The sequence below is a fragment of the Coregonus lavaretus genome (genome assembly GCF_964263955.1).
Source record: "Coregonus lavaretus genome assembly, contig: HAP1_SCAFFOLD_1149, whole genome shotgun sequence".
In the NCBI taxonomy this organism is placed as follows: domain Eukaryota; kingdom Metazoa; phylum Chordata; class Actinopteri; order Salmoniformes; family Salmonidae; genus Coregonus; species Coregonus lavaretus.
The window spans coordinates 130,740-145,256 of record NW_028157391.1 but is presented as its reverse complement, the minus strand read 5'-3'; the positions used below and the strand labels follow the sequence as shown (position 1 = coordinate 145,256).

The following is a 14,517-nucleotide window of genomic DNA, read 5'->3' as shown; positions in this document are numbered from 1 at the left end:
TCTCTCTCTCTCTCTCTCTCTCTCTCTCTCTCTCTCTGTCCCTCTCTCAGTCTACCCTCCTCTATCCTCTCTCTCTGTCCCTCCCCGTCTGGCTCGGGGTGTGTACATGTGACAAAACATTATCCTGGTAAACTGCTGCGGTTTAGTGTTTGTTCTCTGCTCCACATGCTTCTCATTTCCAGGCGTTCCCAACCAAAGCTTTCCAGATGGTGTCATAATTTCTTGCTGTTTTTGTTTTTGGTCTATGTGTGTGCTTATGTTCCCCAGGTTGAACGCTGGTTTAGTCTTGCAAGCAGAAGTTATTATTTAGGTAATCATGGAGGTTACAGTGCAACCAGCTATATCAGGGATGGGCAACTTTGATGGGGGTGGGGGTCACAAAAAATTTAATAAATAAATAATGTAAACTGTGCTCATGTGTAGTGAGTTTCACTTACTGCCTAGTACACAAGGGTCCAAAACTGTAAACCTCAATGATAAAAATAAAAATACACTAAATAGATTCTACAGTTCCTTTCTTATATTTTGCAGATTTTTTTTGTTTTTCCACAAATTTTTGCTCAAGTATATCACAGGTGACTAACTATAGAGGATAACAGGGTCAGAGTGCGCAGTGGTCTAAGGCACTGCATCGCAGTGCAAACTGTGCCACTAGAGATCCTGGTTCGAATCCAGGCTCTGTCGCAGCCGGCCGCGACCGGGAGACCCATGAGGCGGCGCACAATTGGCCCAGCGTCGTCCAGGGTAGGGGAGGGAATGGCCGGCAGGGATGTAGCTCAGTTGATAGAGCATGGCGTTTGCAACGCCAGGGTTGTGGGTTCGATTCCCACGGGGGGCCAGTATAAAAAAAAATATACATATATATGTGTTCACTAACTGTAAGTCGCTCTGGATAAGAGCGTCTGCTAAATGACTAAAATGTAAATGTTAAGTACCATGCTACATCTGGTTCAGAAGGCTATTGCAGACAATTCTACAACATGTACAACCACACTTTATACGTTTGTGTTGCAAATGTTTCAAAACATACAACGAAGAACATATGAGATGTTGAATATGCGGTCAGAGCCGGCCCTAGCCTTTTAGGGGCCCTAAGTAAAATTTTATTGCCCCCCCCCCACCCCCCACTCCATTCCCCAACCTAATGGGCCCCCTCTTGACAGCGAAGAGAAACATTTTTTTTGTTAATTTCCTTCAATTCTAAACATTTTGTCACGGGTGTAGAGAAAATGTTGCCATTTTAAAGCAAGTTTGCGGCAATTTTACACATTTTGTCATGGGCTGATAGAATATTTGACAATTTTATAACAAATGTCATGCGATTCTAGTCATTTTGCCATGGGGAGGAGAGAAAAATTAACGGTTTCACAGATAATTTCCTGCAACTTTTGCTATAGGGTTGAGAGAAATATTTGCAGTTTTTAATATGAAATCTGAGTGAGAGTGACTAACAAAATCAAAAGGTCGGTAATTCAAACATGATTACTCCAAGTTTAGATAGCTGGCTAGACTAACTTACCAATCGAAAAACATTTAGCTGACATGGGCTAATTTAGTGACTTTCGAAATGTCTAATTTAGAAATTGCACTTTGTGTATTCTACTATTGTAAATCTCAGTAAAAGGGTGAGACCCCGACTGAGTTCCTGATAAAATAAATATATATACAGTGAGGGAAAAAAGTATTTTATCCCCTGCTGATTTTGTATGTTTGCCCACTGACAAAGACATGATCAGTCTATCATTTTAATGGAAGGTTTATTTGAACAGTGAGAGACAGAATAACAACAGAAAAATCCAGAAAAACACATGTCAAAAATGTTATAAATTGATTTGCATTTTAATGAGGGAAATAAGTATTTGACCCCTCTGCAAAACATGACTTAGTACTTGGTGGCAAAACCCTTGTTGGCAATCACAGAGGTCAGACGTTTCTTGTAGTTGGCCACCAGGTTTGCACACATCTCAGGAGGGATTTTGTCCCACTCCTATTTGCAGTTCTTCTCCAAGTCATTAAGGTTTCGAGGCTGACGTTTGGTAACTCGAACCTTCAGCTCCCTCCACAGACTTTCTACGGGATTAAGATCTGGAGACTGGCTAGGCCACTCCAGGACCTTAATGTGCTTCTTCTTGAGCCACTCCTTTGTTGCCTTGGCCGTGTGTTTTGGGTCATTGTCATGCTGGAATACCCATCCATGACCCATTTTCAATGCCCTGGCTGAGGGAAGGAGGTTCTCACCCAAGATTTGACGGTACATGGCCCCGTCCATCGTCCCTTTGATGCGGTGAAGTTGTCCTGTCCCCTTAGCAGAAAAACACCCCCAAAGCATAATGTTTCCACCTCCATGTTTGACGGTGGGGATGGTGTTCTTGGGGTCATAGGCAGCATTCCTCCTCCTCCAAACACGGCGAGTTGAGTTGATGCCAAAAAGCTCAATTTTGGTCTCATCTGACCACAACACTTTCACCCAGTTCTCCTCTGAATCATTCAGATGTTCATTGGCAAACTTCAGACGGGCCTGTATATGTGCTTTCTTGAGCAGGGGGACCTTGCGGGCGCTGCAGGATTTCAGTCCTTCACGGCGTAGTGTGTTACCAATTGTTTTCTTGGTGACTAAGAGTGTGCTCCTAATCTCAGCTCGTTACCTGTATAAAGGACACCTGGGAGCCAGAAATCTTTCTGATTGAGATTTGGTCAAATACTTATTTCCCTCATTAAAATGCAAATCAATTTATAACAATTCTGACATGCGTTTTTCTGGATTTTTTTGTTGTTATTCTGTCTCTCACTGTTCAAATAACCCTACCATAAAAATTATAGACTGATCATTTCTTTGTCAGTGGGCAAACGTACAAAATCAGCAGGGGATCAAATACTTTTTTCCCTGACTGTGTGTGTATATATATATATATATATATATATATATATATATATATATATATATATATACAGTTGGAGTCATTAAAACTTGTTTTTCAACCACTCGTTAACAAACAATCGTTTTGGCATGACACAAGTAGTTTTTCCAACAATTGTTTACAGACAGATTATTTCACTTATAATTCACTGTATCACAATTCCAGTGGGTCAGACGTTTACATACACTAAGTTGACTGTGCCTTTAAACAGCTTGGAAAATTCCAGAAAATGATGTCATGGCTTAAGAAGCTTCTGATAGGCTAATTGACATCATTTGAGTCAATTGGAAGTGTACCTGTGGATGTATTTCAAGGCCTACCTTCAAACTCAGTGCCTCTTTGCTTGACATCATGGGAAAATGTAAAGAAATCAGCCAAGACCTCAGAATTTTTTTTTAGACCTCCACAAGTCTGGTTCATCCTTGGGAGCAATTTCCAAATGCCTGAAGGTACCACGTTCATCTGTACAAACAATAGTATGCATGTATAAACACCATAGGACCACGCAGCCGTCCTACCGCTCAGGAAGGAGACGCGTTCTGTCTCCTAGAGATGAATGTACTTTGGTGCGAAAAGTGCAAATCACTCCCAGCACAACAGCAAAGGACCTTGTGAAGATGCTGGAGTAAACAGGTGCAAAAGTATCTATATCCACACTAAAACAAGTCCTATATCGACATAACCTGAAAGGTCGCTCAGCAAGGAAGAAGCCACTGCTCCAAAACCGCCATTAAAAAAAGCCAGACTACAGTTTGCAACTGCACATGGGGACAAAGATCGTACTTTTTGGAGAAATGTCCTCTGGTCTGATGAAACAAAAATAAAACTGTTTGGCCATAATGACCATCGTTATGTTTGTAGGAAGGGGGGGGGGGGCTTGCAAGCCGAAGAACAACATCCCAACCGTGAAGCACGGGGGTGGCAGCATCATGCTGTGGGGGTGCTTTGCTGCAGGAGGGACTGGTGCACTTCACAAAATAGATGGCATCATGAGGAAGGAAAATTATGTGGATAAATTGAAGTAACATCTCAATACATCAGTCAGGAAGTTAAAGCTTGGTTGCAAATGCTCTTCCAAATGGACAATGACTCCAAGCATACTTCCAAAGTTGTGGCAAAATGGCTTAAGGACAACAAAGTCAAGGTATTGGAGTGGCCATCACAAAGCCCTGACCTCAATCCTATAGAACATTTGTGGGCAGAACTGAAAAAACATGTGCGAGCAAGGAGGCCTACAAACCTGACTCAGTTACACCAGCTCTGTCAGGAGGAATGGGCCAAAATTCACCTAACTTATTGTGGGAAGCTTGTGGACGGCTACCCTAAACGTTTGACCCAAGTTAAACAATTTAAAGGCAATGCTACCAAATACTAATTGAGTGTATGTAAACTTCTGACCCACTGGGAATGTGATGAAAGAAATAAAAGCTTAAATAAATCACTCTCTACTATTATTCTGACATTTCACATTCTTAAAATAAAGTGGTGATCCTAACTGACCTAAGACAGGGAATTTTAACTAGGATTAAATGTCAGGAATTGTGAAACACTGAGTTTAAATGTATTTGGCTAAGGTGTATGTAAACTTCCGACTTCAACTGTATATATAAACTCACCGGCCAGTTTATTAGGTACATCCATATAATACCGGGTCAGACCCCCCTTTGCCTCCAGAATTCTTTGGGGAATTCTACAAGGTGTCAGAAACGTTCCACAGGGATGTTGGTCCATGCTGACACGATGGCATCACGCTTTTGCTGCAGATTAGACTGCGGTACATTCATGCTGCAAACAGCACGTTCCATCTCATCACAAAGATGTTGGGTTGAGGTCTGGGGACTGCGCAGGCCACTCAAATAAACTGAACTCGCTGCAATGTTTTCCACTCCTCAATTGTCCAGTGTTGGTGATCGCGTGCCAACTGGAGCCGCTTCTTCTTGTTTTTAGCTGATAGGAGTGGAACCCGGTGTAGTCGTCTGCTGCAATAGCCCATCCGTGACAAAGGTCGACGGGTTGTGAATTCAGAGATTCCGTTCTGCACACCAATCTTATTTGTCTGTTTGTGGCCCGCCTGTTATCTTGCACGATTCTTGCCATTCTCCTTCAACCTCTCTCATCAAAGAGCCATTTTCGCCGACAGGACTACCTCTGACTGGATGTTTTTTTTTGTCTCACCATTCTCAACCTGCCATCAGTCGAGCAACTCTGTGGGTAAAAACAACCAGATATATCCAATCAACAACTCAATGACAAAAAAGCTGATTAAAAAAACATGTAAAACAAATTACATTCACTACCGGTCAAATATTTTAGAACACCTACTCATTCAAGGGTTTTTCTTTATTTTGACTATTTTCTACATTGTAGAATAATAGTGAAGATATCAAAACTATGAAATAACACATGTGGAATCATGTAGTAACCAAAAAAGTGTTAAACAAATCAAAATATATTTTATATCTGAGGTTCTTCAAATATCCACCCTTTGCCTTGATTACAGCTTTGCACACTCTTGGCATTCTCTCAACCAGCTTCATGAGGTAGTCACCTGGAATGCATTTCAATTAACAGGTGTGCCTTCTTAAAAGTTAAGTTGTGGAATTTATTTCCTTCTTAATGCGTTTGAGCCAATTAGTTGTGTTGTGACAAGGTAGGGGGGTATACAGAAGATAGCCCTTTTTGGTAAAAGGGTGGCTATTTGAAGAATCTCAAATATAACATATATTTTGATTTGTTTAACACTTATTTGGTTACTACATGATTCCATATGTGTTATTTAATAGTTTTGATGTCTTCACTATTATTCTACAATGTAAAAATTAAGAAAAACCCTTGAATGAGTAGGCGTTTTCAAACTTTTGACTGGTATAGTACCTGTAAATATATATTTTGGGGGAAATTGATCCGCAGGCCTACAAAAGGGTGGTCGCGGGCTGCCAGTTGCTCATCCCTGAGTGATGTGTGAACGTTAGAATGTTAATGTGTTGTGTGTTCCTCCTGCCATGAAACACACACTCACACCACCAGACACAATATCAGTGAGTGTAATTCTAATTGATACCACAGCTCAAACACCAAGCGTGCTAACTAGACATGCTTCTATTAATAATAACCCGGGGGGGGGGGGTCTGCCATGCAAATTGAATAACTTTGAACTGCCAATCTCCTCTTTGAGATTATGAATATTGATGGGTGGCATGTAATGTCTGCACCTGTTGTATTCGGCGCATGTGGCCAATAAAATGTGATTTGATTTGATTTGAAGGTTCAGAGCCCCTAAAGAGGGAGAACACCTGGTAGCACTTTTCTTGTCCTTTGTTGTCAGTTTGTCTCGCTTTGTCCCGGTAAATCACTTCAAAGATGGCTCTCACGGAATGAATTGCATGACAAGTAGCCCGGTTTGGCTTTCTCTCTGGCCTCATTAGAAATGAATGTGATGCCTTAGTGGGGATGAAGAGCACTGTTCTGTTTGGAGTCGCGCACAGGGCTGGATGTCAGTAATATTAAAGCCTCCTCTCAAAGTCGCGTCATCTCAGCCCACGAGCTGGGAGAGCTCTTTCTTTTTGTCATCCTATTAAACAGAGACCAGACGAGACTCTCACCCCAGAGATTTTACGCCCATTCTTTGTGTTTGTGTTCGATGTGCCTAACTAACACATAGGGCCTGGAGGAAAGCTTTGCTCACGCACCTTTGTAAATGTATCAGTGCTGTTGTGTTAGCGCTAATGTGATAGCCATCTGCTGCCCCCCCCCGAGACAATTATTTGATTATTCAGATGGCGCTGCTCCCTCTCCACAGTACTCCACACGGTAGGGGTGACTGTAATGTAGCCTAGCCTAGCAGAGCCATGTAGCGGAGAACAGATGTTGCAATCTAAACTAACAACCCCGTGCAGGGCCCTGTGTGTGGCGTCAAGCAGCAGTGTGTCAGTGTCACCACCTCCCGCCAGTAGGACTCTCCTCTGCTGTTATTTCAGACTTTGTTTGTTTACCAATAGCTATGTCATGATGTAACTGAAGCCATATCAGTCTCCTGGCTGCAACGTTATCTCCTAGTTATTTGCAAGTCGCCCTCACAAGAGAGGTTTCTAACCTCAAAGCTCTTCCCTGGTTTAATCAATAATTATGGTTATACACTACCCATCCCTACCTAGGGATGACTCAACTACCAGATATCAAGATGAGGTAGCCTGGTCATGATGTAACAGTAGCTAACTATAACTGTCTGTCAACCTAACAAGGGGCCATTTTTTCCAGACTGTACTGTATATTCAAGAAAAGGTTCCTTATCAAAGACAGAGCCATAATATGATTAGGGACTTGAGGAAGGCATTGTGCTTCTGTTGACTGGATTAAACATGTCTTGAGAGTCTACAACTGACTGTGTTGCTGTACATAGTCTTTCTTTCTGCTTTGAATAATCCGACACAGCAAAGGTGCAGCTGTGCACTTGACTGTTCGCCAACATCAACCACCACATCATATTTTTCCATACATTAATATGCTGCTAATATCCTCTTTTCTCTCTCTCTTTCCTCTCCTCTTCTAGAAGAAGACTGGGGCCCTGAAGTCTCAGGAGCGGAAGGAGAAAGAGAAGGAGAAGGAGAGGTGGAGAGAGGAGAAGCAGCAGGAGACGGTGGTGAAGAGACAGAAGGAGAACGAGGAGGAGGAGGAGAACGTCATGCCCACGTCCCTGGACCCCCTGGAGAACGGCTTCATCAACCACGCCCAGAGAGAGCAGGAGAGGATGAACGACAGGCTGCTGAAGAAAACATACTCCAAGAAGAACAAACAGGTCGGTTTTATTTTACTTTTATTTATCGAGAAAGTACCATTGAGGTCAGAATACCTCTTTTAGGGAGACCTGAGTGCTGTGTGATGTTCTATTGGAGTGCATATAAAGCCGCTTCAGCTGGAGACTACATTACATACATTTAATAAAGTTATGGAGGATTGACACAATTAAGGCTGAAGGCTCATTTCCATTGTGGTCCTGTTGCTGGTGTTGTTTCTCGTTCTGTATGTACCCTGATTCACTCACTGTGTTGGAAGTTCCTTCCCGCCCAGACTGACTGAGGCCAGTACTGGTGGCCAGAGGCAGCCTGTACTGCTAGGCCATTTGAGTCAGAGTCTGACACAAGGAGAAATTGGGCAGGAAGCCATTGAAGCAAATAATGAGGCTGTGTAGTGAGAGCCTTCCTCATCTGACCAGAATATCTCCTTGATAAGATTTGTTAAGGAAGTTAAAACGTAGGTACTTTTTCGATACTATAACATGAAAATTGCAGTGGTGGAAAAAGTACCCAATTGTCATACTTGAGTAAAAGTAAACATGACTTAATAGAAAAGGACTCAAGTAAAAGTGAAAGTCACCCAGTAAAATACTACTTGAGTAAAAGTCTAAAAGTATTTGGTTTTAAATATACTTAAGTATCAAAAGTAAATATAATTGCAAAAGGATACTTAAGTATCAAAAGTAAAAGTAAAAGTATAGATAATTTCAAATTGCTTATATTAAGCAAACCAGACGGCACAATTGTCTTGTTTTTTTTAATTTACGGATATCCTGGGGCACACTACAACACGCAGACATCATTTACAAACTAAGCATTTGTGTTTAGTGTGTCCGCCAGATCAGAGGCAGTAGGGATGACCAGGGATGTTCTCTTGATAAGTGTGTGAATCGGACCATTTTCCTGTCATGCTAAGCATTCAAAATGTAACGAGTACTTTTGGGTGTCAGGGAAAATGTATGGAGTAAAAAGTACATTATTTTATTTAGGAATGTAGTGAAGTAAAAGTAAAATATGAATTGTAAATGAAAGTACAGATGCCCAAAAAACTACTTAAGTAGTACATTAAAGTATTTTTACTTAAGTACTTTACACCACTGGAAAATTGGTTCGGTACTAGAATTTGTTACTTTTGGGTCTTGTATTAAATGTGTCTCACGTCCTACACTGACTGAGAGGATCAAGTCTGTCTAGTGATTTGTCGACTGGACCAGTAATTTCTCAGCACATTTGGCGTTCCAGTTGAACATTTAGCCTACATGCTCTGTCGCAGTCTCCCATACAAACTGCTGGTTCTGCATCGCAGTCAGCACCACATTGTTGAGATTACACATTGAAAACTCATGCTATATTTGAGCAATATGATTGGTCGTTCATTCACGCACCGTTCATTCAAGGGAGTTGATGCATTCACGTGGCACACGCGAGCTGTCCAGACTAGCAAAAAGAAGCACTCATCAATCCACTCGCTGAGTTTATTTATTTTAGGGAAAGTGATTTACAAAAGTAAACTTTCAGTAGTGAACATAGTAGCAAATTAGCAATAGGCTACTGTTGATAGTATACAAAAAGACAGCTCTACAAAAATAAGTCTAGCATTTGTCTTGACTACTGTAGCCAGTAGCCTCTCTTAAAGGTTCAGCATCTTATTTTAACATTGATGTAATTTGATCTAATATTATGGCCAGAATGTTTACCCTGATATATATATTGAATTGTAAAGTTATGTTGTATGCTCTGAGTCTCATATATGGTTTTCCAGAAGGATTTTAGGCTAATGTCAAGTGCCCACAGCTCCATCTGCTACACTGAGTCAGCCTACCATTACATCTGTGCTAGAATTTCACACAAAGTACAACAAAAACTAAAAAGAGGCCCAAAGGTTATTCTGTGTTTGGCTAATATGCTTTCTTTTTCTGCAATGGTATCGTTTCGGTATTGAGTATCATGATACGAAACCTGGTATCGGTATTGAAATCAGAATTCTGGTATCGTGACATCACTAGAAGTTAACATGTTCTACATCAAATATATCTACACCTATATCTAGACTATGCCATGGATTGGATAACCATTATGTAGACTGTAGAGAATGCAGTGGCAGAATATCTCTCTCTCTCTTCTCCTCCTCTTCTCCCTTTCCTCCAGTCGTTATCAGACTCTCCTAAAGTAGCTCCAAAGCACCTCTGGAATCCAATGCATATAAAACACAGTGTTCCAGATGTGAATGGGATTTGATGAGAGCCTTTGTGTTTTATCTCCTACTGAAAATGTCCTTGGCACCATTGTAAACATAGGCTATTATAGCCCATGTGGCTGTTTATCATCCTCGCTTCTCCCCACTGGCAACTTAGTTTGTTCCCTCCTCGATAACACACATACACACACACACGCACACACACACACACATAACTTTTATACCATGGTAATTGTAGTGGGGAAGGAAGCCTCAACAAAGCAGCCATCTGGATATAAAAGATGGTGTTTATGTACGTGTAGGTTTCCGTATAGCTGCTTTGATATCATAGAGAAGAGAGAGAGTCATTATAAAAGCCTCCAAATCCCCTCTAATCATGCTGCTTATTGAGGGAACTTGAATAGAGAGCTAGCTGCTTGATGTTGTAGGGTAAAATACAGTGAACAGATTTTTCACAGTAACACCCTGTGGTCGAAAGAGGATGAGCCTGTGTCCTAAATGGCACCCTATTCACTTTATAGTGCATCTGCTTAAAAGTAGTTCAATATAAAGGGAATAGGGTGCCATTTGAGATGCGTCCTAAGAGCAAGGCTCTAACTATCATGTCTGTATGTAAGAGATTCACTGGGTTTGATGTCAGCGTTTGGCCCATGTGAATTTGGACTTAGTGTGCTTTTTAGTGCCCCCTCACTGAACCAACCTATATATTAGAAGGACTGCACTTAGCTGAGACTTTTTACTCAACTACACCAATTACCCTAGGACCTCGTGTCCTTCCTCCTCTACACTCCTGTTTTGCCTGACTAGCTTTCAAGTCAGTCAGTGAAGAGATCTCCCCGGTGTACTCTTATCCTCTTCCTGACCTACCGTGGCTGGCAACTGGAGCAGAAGCAGCTTCTCTGCTCTCAGGCACGTATGGCAGGCATGTCAAAAACAATTTATTAGAATTATGTTCTGTTCACAGTTCTCGGCCTCCTCTTTTGCTTTACCTCAGTAAAAATGTACCAAGGCAAGACAACATCTGAGTTATTTGATCAAATCTGTTATATGATGAATTGTGACAACTTAGGGCGTTGTGATCTTCAATGACCTCAAAACTGGTTATGAAAACACATGATAATGCTGACTGTAGTGAAACAACAGCCCTGCCCACTGCCCAGCCCTTACACACAGACTAAATAAACATCATACTCTCCTCTCCCAGCCTGCTGTGTGGCCTAGCATCCTATTAGTGATTCGAAATAGTTGCAGTGTACAGTGAAATACTTAAGCTCCGAGCTCCAACAGTGCAGGTGTGAATGAAACAATAATATATACATATTTACAACTATGACAATGATAAATATAAATGTCCATTGGGATGTGGGCAGGGTAATTGTCCATTGGGGTGGCGGGGGGCAGGATCGGGACAGGGGGAGTAGGTAGCTGACTAGTGGTGGCTATTCATCATCCTGATGGTCTGGGGGTAGAAGCTATTGGCCAGCCTGTTCGTTTTAGCCATGATGCTCCTGTACTGCCTGCGTCTGTGTGATTGAAACGGGTAGAACAGGCCGTGGCTCAGTTGGCTGAGGTCCCTGATTACCTTCTTGGCCTTCCTGTGACACCTGGTGTTGTAGGTGTCCTGGAGGGCAAGCAGTATGCACCCAATGGTGCAGTGTGCACCCAGTATGCTCTCGATGGTGCTCCTGTAGAACACTGTAGTGTTGTTCCCTGGCGTGGTAAACATGATCTCACTAACGTCATATGGTAATATCTAAACTAACCATGGCCTATTAGCCCTTTGGACATCAGCGCTGACCCAGAGCCACAGGATCAGTCTATGAACCTGTGGATGTATCCTGTATACCCTGTATTTATGTCTGTGGGAGGAGTGCAGGATTAGATCCACACTGGATAGCCTATCTAGGTATGTTTTTAAGCACTAAGCCGGGAGGGGGGATCAGATTAGTCAGGGCTAACTGTTCACTGGGGCATAGTTCACTGTTGTGTTCACTCTCACTCTGCTGCTGCTGTGTAGTGGGATAACGGTGGCGGCTGGAGGCTGTTAAGCCTGATAGGCGGGAAAACAGTGCAGGCTGTTAGGTTGTAAAGTAATGCAGCAGAGACAATCCCTCTGACTGATAAAGACCAAGACCCAGCTTATCTGCTCTGTGCTTATCTGCTCTGTTGAATGTCCTCCCCCTCCATATTATCCTCCCCTGTCCTCCTCCAGCTTCTGTCCCTCTGCCTCCCCCTCCTCCTCCCGCTCCTTCTCGTCCTCCTCCTCCAGCTCCTGTTCCTACTCCATATTCTCCTCCCCTGTCGTCCTCCAGCTTCTGTCCCTCTTCCTCCTCTTCCTCCCCCTGCTCCTCCCCCTCCTTTTCGTCCTCCAGCTCCTGTTCCTACTCCTCCTTCTTCTCCCCTCCTCCTCCAGCTTCTGTCCCTGCTCCTCCTCCTCCTCCTCCTTCTACACCTCCACAGCAGCAGAGCACATGATCTCTCGCCAAATTACCCCCATCACCACCCCACCACTCAAACAGCATATCACCCCTCAGTGCAGAGCACTCCCCCACCAGTCTCTGGGTCTGTAATGTAGCCATTCAGAGTTCTTTGTGATTGTGTGTTATGTAATTGGTTGATGGCTGTAAGTGGTACTGTGATAAGAGGGCCTTGACCCCTGTGATTCAGGTTAACAATGGGACTCAAACAGGGGCATTATTAACAGAGTTGGGAATGAAAGGCTGCATGGCGCTGGACACAGGGTCATGTTCAGTAGGTAAAAAAAACGGAAGAAAACTGTTCAAAATGGAATGTAAAAGGGAGGTACTGGTACTATCTGAACTTGTCAAATAAAAAAGGAATGTCCGCAACTGTTATTCTTCCATGGTGATTTAATAAGACGCACAAAATAGGCTAAGTTTCGATGCGAGTTGGATCAAAACGTAGCCTATTTTGTGTGTCTGATTAAATCACCATGGGAGAATAACAGAGTTGCGGACATTCCTTAATTTTTTAATATGTTCTTCTGTCCTGCACCTGATAAGTTGGATGTGCATATTTCTCTATTTTTTCTCTTCTTTTTTTTACTATCTGAACTTGTCCAACAAGAAACACTCGTTTTCGTTTTCCGTGCAAAACATTTTGCGACGGTGTGCCCTAATGAACACAGTCCAGGTAAGGTATCTGTACTGAACTCAGCAGGGTAGTCTAGACTCACTGAGGAGAGATAAAGAGAAGGTCAGAGACAGCGATGTGCAGAGTAGTGGGAGTGCTAATAGAAGTTGACGGACCAATTAGTGGGCTGCTGGTAACACAAACACATATGCATGATGAATATGCTGCTGGGGCTAATTGTCTTTTGCTGCTGCATCAATGAGAAGAAGAGAGAAGATGAGTGTTTGGCTGGCAGTGTCACTCTGCTCTCACTGTCTCCCTACCTGTCTCTGTGTTGTCGTATGTGTTGGAGGAGAATAGCAACTGTTAACTAAGCATAATAAAACAAGAAGGATTTAGTAATGGCATTATGTTATATTATCTAATATTCTGTTACACAAGACTGTGCAGATCATTTCCTCAGAGGAAGTCAATGAAGTATTACAGTCTATTATTGTCTAAACTTAATCTAGCAAACATAGAGTCATAACAGGAACAGGCTAGACTTTGTAGACATTTTCTCACTGAAATGTCCATGTAAAATCTCTATGTAGCTATGACTTGACTGGTGTAAATCCATTGCCTCAAGGTGTGTCCAGAGTAATCTAAATGGTCTATTTTCTGCTCGGAGAAGATTTTCTACCACACTCCAGAGTTTGTCTAAGGACTCCAGCCTCCTCAGTAGGCTCTAGTGTGGCCACCTTGTTTGCTTTTGGACGGCAGCCTCCTGCCCACAGTGCCAGGGGACGTCTGGGGAGCAGAGGGAAAATGAATGAAAGCATCCGGCAGTGTTCAAATTGCAAATGGTGCTGTGCTGAGTGGAGGGGCACTTATAAATCTAGTCCCAATCCCATTCCCAGCACTAACCCTATCGCCCTAGCCCTAACCCCTAGCCCCACTAGTGTTCAAATTACAAATGATACTGCACTGAGTAGGAGGTTCTGATAACTCCAGCCGTAGGCCCAGTCCCAGTCCCTGCACCAAAACTACTCCAACCCTATACACCAGTCCTCAGCCTTATACCCCAACCCCAGGGCCCTAGACCCAGGCCTACTGTACTCCAGTATTGCTGGTCCTCTCAGGACTCTCCTTCCTCTACCGGCTCCATTATTCCACAGGTCCCCTGGGCCAACACATCAATCTCTCAGCACTGCATGGTGCTCAGCGAAAAAAGAGAGAGTGAAAAAAAACACAGCCCAAATCAAATCACTCACACACAGCTCTGGCCCGCCGCACTTAGTCAGGTGAATATTGCATGGGGCGGTAAGTCATGATTAATGCTGGAGCATGTTAGCCATTTGGCCAGGGCATAGCGGGCACAGTGCACACACCCACGCAGACACACGTCCCACCTCTAGCAGTCCATCCTTATTGAGCTGTTTCCTGCTGCAGCCGGGGTAGAGGCTGTTGGAAACCCAGCAGTAGCACTCAGGGACAATGAAGGCAGGGAACATTGAATTAGCAAGGTTGAAGAGAC

General features: G+C 43.0%; 1 protein-coding gene across 1 annotated transcript in view; it reads left to right on the top strand.

The window, feature by feature from the left end:
• Positions 1-7,467: 7,467 nt before the first annotated feature.
• The window catches only part of LOC311125484 (uncharacterized protein), a gene marked incomplete at both ends in the record, with an annotated part of 50,673 nt that continues 43,623 nt past the window's right edge, over positions 7,468-14,517 (top strand). Inside the window, one exon of the mRNA XM_084199534.1 lies at positions 7,468-7,713. Coding sequence (XP_084055660.1) covers positions 7,468-7,713 — 246 coding nt within the window. The remainder of the gene's footprint in view (positions 7,714-14,517) is intronic.